Source organism: Cupressus sempervirens, chromosome 5 (genome assembly GCF_028749045.1).
Source record: "Cupressus sempervirens isolate cs-2001-9-10 chromosome 5, ASM2874904v1, whole genome shotgun sequence".
NCBI lineage: Eukaryota > Viridiplantae > Streptophyta > Pinopsida > Cupressales > Cupressaceae > Cupressus > Cupressus sempervirens.
The window spans coordinates 238516843-238523583 of record NC_143122.1 but is presented as its reverse complement, the minus strand read 5'-3'; the positions used below and the strand labels follow the sequence as shown (position 1 = coordinate 238523583).

Below are 6741 nucleotides of genomic sequence, written 5' to 3'. Positions count from 1 at the left end.
GAAGGACAATATTGGTGTATTTTTTATGATTTTCTTGTGCAAATCTTTGTACTTGGTGTTGAGGAAAAATTCAAATTTTAAAAGGTTTCATATTATTGGGAATGATGAAAAAGAATGGATTTGTGGTAATAACAATTGGTACATGATAACAAAGATAATATGTGACATAGGCATTCATGAGAGAAAAGGCCTTTATGAGTACCTAGTGCAACCCATTTTTTCGCATTAGTATTACTAGATTAATCTTTGCCTCTAGTTTAGAGTTTTGAAAGAAGAGAGAATTCTGGTGAAGGTTGTTGATATGGGGGGAGATCTTCTGCATATTAAGTCTATGATGATTGAGGAAAGTGCCCATAAACTCATTATAAATCAGGTACCTGTTTAAATAAAAAATAAAAAATACATATTAGTAAAATGAGCATAATTTTTATATTTCTATCAAAGTTTTGATTTTTTATAGGCACTAGAAAGGTGATTATGAGACCTAGAACATGGATAAGGTATTTTTATTATATTACAACAAAAAAAAACTATAATTATTTGAACTAATTCCCTAGAGAAATTGTAGAGTCTTAACAAGGTTAGAACTTTCTTATACACTAGACAAGGAAAAACTAGGAGGTCAAGAATGACCTCAACCTTGACCTAGGTTAGTGATGTAATGCCAAACTAGATGAATCCCCAATGTAGGCAATCCAATTCCCAACAAATAACCACACATCATAACCACAACACAAGATACAAGATCTGATACCAAACTTAATTCTTTATTCATAAAACAACTAATTACATGCAATGTGCTGAATTGTAAGGCCTTCTCAATTATAACCAAATACAAAACACGTAATAGTTATGCAAGATCCCTCAAGATCCAACCCAAACCCTAGCTATTCTAGATCTATAACACAACAACACTCTAGTAGAAACCTCCAATGAGATCTAAACTTGTGCTCACAAGCCATCAAATAATCTCCATGTTTCCCAAGCCACAAATACTAGCTCTTCTACACTTTTCTCCTTTTAGCTACTCCATGTTGAATTGAATTATGAATCAAGACTCTACAAGACCCTTGACTTAAACCCAACTAAGCCACAAGTTGGCCTAGCAAGTTACAAATTAAATAAACTCTTACATTAAATACCTATTTAAGCCACAAGTTGGCCTATAAAAAATATTAAATATAAGATGCTTTAATTAGCTTACAACACCCATTAAATACACCTAAGATAAAGATCCAATGCCCAAAGAAGTCCACACATCCCCAGGATCGATGCACATCATGATCACATGCATTAAATACACCAAGTTGGTCAATCCAATATGCAAAAACACCATTCAATGTGCCACATTGTTGAGTGTTAGCAAAAACAACATGCGTGACCAAGATCCCACAAGCATTGTCAAGTTTCTTCGGTGCCAAACAACTAACACATGTTGAGAAGTGTAGTGAGTTCTAAGGAACATAGTAAATGTCAAGCTCTTTTAAGGACCGAGTCCATTGGCCAGCACAATAACCAAGAACCTCCATAATAAGGATTGAGCAAAATCCCTTCTTTGATAGAGTAACATACATCAACTGAACATTAAGCTTCTACACCAAACCCATTTAGTCAAACCTCCAATAGAAAAATACCACAAAGATGGCTGAGCACCTCTAGTCTTACACCAAAATGCCAAAATCCTCAACAACCTCAGATGCCCCTACATTAGTTAGGGAGAACTTCAACCTTGACTTCAACCCAAAAAATGATGCCAAAACTTCCAGATCTACACTCTGAACTATTGAATATGCAACTAAACTATCATTGAAATTATAAGATCAAGGATGACTTCATAATGAAATACTAATTTAGAAAGTATTTCAAATCTGGTCCTCATAACTATGCTCAAAATTTGCACCCATACACAATAGAGAAAGAGAATTGGTTCGTGGGGAGGGGCTTGCCTTAGTCAAGCCCTAGTTGAGTAGTTAACCTTAATTAAAATAAATATTAATAATGGAATAGTAACATGTATAGAAATAGATGTAACAATGTAGAATATCATTGCAATATTGATGTAATAGTGTTTAATATGTAATCAAGTATGTTAATGCAATAGCCTTGACCCAACACAAAAACCAAAAGGGAAATTATGTAAGACAAAAACTTATGTATGTAAGTTCTTTCAATATGCATTAATGGTGAGTGTTTGTATGAAGGTAGATCTCCACATGGATGGCCAAAGTCTAAAATGAAGTTATACCTAGAAGAGAAAATGCATGATGAAGGATGATGATCTTGAACGCATAGATAGAGTAAGAGGGATGCCTTGCCTACTTGCTTTCTTGAGAGCTCCTTGAATTCACCTTGAGATCTTGAGCATGGATGGCTTGCGCATATAAAAAATAATTGTAGATTCACAAATGAAGAGAGAAGGTCTTCTTTTATATTAGTTTTAGAACAAAACTTGAGAAGGGGTGACTCAAGAAGTGGGAAAAAATAGTTTTTGACTTCAGGCTTAGAATTTCTTCATGAAAATCACTTCGGTAAGGGATGAGCTCATCCTTTACAACTTAGGTAAGGGACAACTCTGTCACTTATCCTAGGTACGAATGAGCGCATCCTTGACATAGAGATGAAAGAGATGAAAAGACCCATAAATGGGCTCTATATCTAATAAATATTTTAGGATCAAGGAAAATGATGACACCTATAGGAAAATAGTTAAAAATACATTTAAAACATGATTTGTGTGTTTGCGGTAATAAATGGGAATTAATTCATAGAAATTGTTGGCACCACAAAGTCTTGAGCAAGATTGGAAGAAGAAATTACATTAATTTAAGTTATTAAATACAAAATGATGTCCTAATGTACCAAATCATACTAAGGAGGGTTAAAATTTCTTACAAAGTGAGTGTACTTTTTTTGATATGGTACAAAGATATCTTAAAGTATGATTCTAATATCATATTACAATTTGAAATTTTCCTTGAACTCTCACAAACATTGAAAGAAGAAATTTATTAAAGGAGGAAAATAAAAGTACAAACTGGACATTAGAGAAATTATAAAATATTAAATATGAATCTAAGAGAACATAAAAAAATGGAAAAGAAAAGAAAGAAATAATTCACTAAAGAAAATTAAAATTAAAATCCACTTGTGCACTAGGAAAACTTATTTGAGTAAAAAGAACTGGGGAAACCACTAATAAACCAAGAGAAGTCATGGTACTTAGTTATATTGTGAAGATGTACAATAAAAAGTGACTAATCACCAATACTATAGAGCTACATGCAAAAATGTACAAATATCAATCTCTTTTAAGTATCAATAACCTATACCAACTTATGAAAAAAATATTCACAAGAAACAACAATGGAGAGAAAAACATTAGGATTTTAATATACAAACTTGAAAAAATAAACTGATAAAATGAGAAGCTAAACAAGAGTAAAAACCAAAAGGAACACATGATAAAATGTCCATTACTATAGAGATGAAAGGATCTAGGTGAAGTCACATCCCATACTAAGCATCAAGGCTTCAAAGATTCTCTTATGACCATGTTGAGATGACCAACTCTAGAAAGCCTATGAGCCCACATTGAACAAAACCTCTAATAATTCTAGTGTATAATAAATATTCATGTTTTAAAGATTCCTTTATGATTATGCCAAGACAAGAAACTCTAAAAATTTGATACAAGTAAAATTCACCATTTGAAATAAACATAAGTAGAAATCAAAACAAAAACCAAGCATCTAAATAGATTATAAAGCTTGAGAAAAGAAGCTAGGCAAAGAAAAATGGGTCCTCACTTTGCTGAAGAAAAACGACACAAGTGTATGTAAGGAACAATGCATAGTACAATTCATATGCAATTCAAAGCGAGGAAACAATTAAGGGTGGAAATGCATTGCTAACACTTTTCTTTAAAAGTCGTAGATTTGACCTATTGTTCTTAGTACAAATGCCTAGTGTACAAATGATATATTTTTGTGTGAAGATTGACATTTTATGTCTTGGTTGAGCCTAATGTCACACATCCCAAGGATATGTATTTGATTACCTCATCTACCTTTTCTCAAGTTTTAATCTTGTAGTAACCATTGGAAATTGGAATTGGTGAGTACCATAGATATTATTTTGTACTTCAAATTAAAAAAATAAATGTAATCACGAGTCCAACTTGACTTAATGTTTATTAGTTTTATATATTGAGATCAATAATTTTATTAGAGAATCAATAAATTGAAATCTAATTTGAAACCTGAATTTTTAAAATTGAAAATCCATGAAAAGTTCACAACGATAATTATTTAAATCAATCTTAATGATGCCAGATATCACTAGAAAAAATAAACATTAGTAAACATGAATAATCTAAATATGCAACATAGGTCCACTCTATAGCTCGTGTTGACTGAACATTTACTTATATATTTATGTGTGGTTTTGAGACACTGTACTTCTCGAGTTTTGCCAAGCTTATGCTTCCTTATTCAATAAGAAAACTTTATAAATAAGAACTTTATAAAGAGAGAAGGGGGCAAGAAATTAGAAGTTTAATAAAAACTTTATAGTGAGAGGAGGGAAGGAGCAAGAAATCAAAACTTTATAAAAGTTTCTGCAAACTAGTTAAAGCTCCTTCCATCATTACCGTTATAATAATATGAAACATATGCAACTGAACTGCATTGCTTATGAGGGAACATATCAGCCATTTAGGCCTACTTTTATCTCTTGACGTGATCAAAATTCTCTGAATGAATGTATTAGTTTCAACTTTAATCTAGATCACCCACTGTCAAATATCTTGTACAGTGGGCTCTAACAATTTAAAAAAATCGGTTCTTGAAAAGAAAAATGGCAGCCATATCCCAACAAAGTAAATATCGGTTTTCTAGTCATCTGATAATCAAACAACCTTAATGCCACCGTCAAGGTAAAAGTTTTGCCTGCCATAAAATGTCGAACGCTGAGGAGGAGGAGGTGTAATGGTCAGACATAGAAGAGCTTCTGTAGAGTTTGCATTCATCCTGGTTGAATTTGACAACAGATCTATACAGCTTATTTCTTTAGGACTTCCTGCCTGCAATGCATACCATCTCAGATAAAGTAGGAAGGATTCAAAGATGACATTTTTCAGGGAATTGCACAGAAAAATTACCTTTTGATTAGAATAAAAATGGCATATATCGAATACACTTGACCGGCGTTTCTTGGCGGTAACATGTTTTTGCCTGAGGAAGTACTTTTGTGCGTGGCTGGCAACCTGAGTGGGTGTTCTTGTCGTCACAGAATTCCTGGATATGCCTCTCCAATCCCGTTTTCCTAGCTTTTCAAGCCCTGTCAAAAACAATCTGTGTTCTTCCTCCGTCCATGGGATTCCTGCAAATCAACATAACTTTTTCATTAATGATATCAAATTTTCACACGGATGTTTTTCATTGCTAGAGTTTTTCAATCACAGTTCTAAACGATCCACATGTCTTTTCTTAATTAAAGCTATCAAATTTTCTTACAACCTTTCTTAGATTTGATTGTGACCACAATATATAATCTAGAAATGGGAACTAGCAGCAACTTCGAAGTCATTTATAGACATTTGGAATTACAAAATCTAATTCAGACATAACAGATTTTAACACAATTTAATTGTGCACAGTATTTTATATCAATGATTTAGATCATACACTTTTGGATTATGTTGTGTGCTTAAAATCTAACTGAGAAACAACTCTAGTTATCAACATAACTTATTTGTGTCTGAGAGTTTTAAAATAAAAGTCTCGAACAATAAGATCCAATTCAGAAACAACACCCCTCAATATGACTTTAAGATTTTGTATAAATATATCACAAAATCCAATTTAAAAATCAATACAATTTATTGTATGACAGTTTTTGACATTAACATTTGGGATCATAGAATCTATAATCTAAAACCTACTATCTAACCCAATTTTTCGGTTGGTACTGTATCTTGATTTCGTCAAGATCTTGGATCAAACTCAGAAACAAAAAAGTTTAAAACGATCAGGAAATATAAAGAGAGAGAACAAGCAAACCTCTCTTCCTTGGAAGATGCTTAGAGAGATTGTTGTCAAACCCATCGCTCGCATATTCATCAAACTGTTGATTTGGGAGAGCATTGTAACAGAGATTTCCTGTGCTAGCGGCTTTTCTGAGCATTACCCCAAACATTTTTACTTCTCCCTCAATGTTTTGATCTTTTTGGGTCATTTTGTTCCAATGTGATCTCCCATCACAGTATAGGGCATTTTGTGCAAATGGATCCATGGGTCTGTCAAATGTAAAAGAAGCGCCTTGATTCGTTTTGTTGGTATCAGAGAGGATGTCACATTGTTGGAATGTGAAAAGGGGAAGATGGGAGATGAATAAAATGGTTGGAATATGTTTGTGGGGATCAAGTAAAGTAAAAGAGTAAAAAAAAAAGAAGTGGAAGTGGTAGTATTATATGAGTTGTTCAGAGCATAGTCCAATCAAAGTGGTAGTGGTGGAGGTAAAACTGGGTTTTCCACCGTTTTGCTTTTGATTCCTGGAAAGCAGTGGAGGGAGGGGCCAAATGGTGGAGTTAATAGATCATCATACGACCAGCTTTAAGTCACTTATCGTTGACTCCTTTCTTTTGCTTTCACCATGTTGATTCCATCACATTTCTGTTCATTTCTCTCTCGTTCATTTTGGAGAACTGATTTGATTCTCTGCAAGGTCGGACGCAACATCTGT

At 33.2% G+C, this 6741-nt stretch overlaps 1 protein-coding gene across 1 annotated transcript; it reads right to left on the bottom strand.

Annotated features, from left to right (window-relative positions):
• Positions 1-4584: 4584 nt before the first annotated feature.
• LOC149555403 (transcription factor KUA1-like) lies at positions 4585-6368 on the bottom strand. The gene is made up of 3 exons (XM_089833622.1): positions 6060-6368; positions 5159-5379; positions 4585-5080 (listed from the first exon to the last, which is right to left on the bottom strand). The coding sequence occupies exons 1-3, from the start codon at positions 6289-6291 to the stop codon at positions 4907-4909; spliced, it is 627 nt and encodes a 208-aa protein (XP_089689748.1). The 5' UTR covers positions 6292-6368; the 3' UTR covers positions 4585-4906.
• Between the last annotated feature and the right edge of the window lie 373 nt (positions 6369-6741).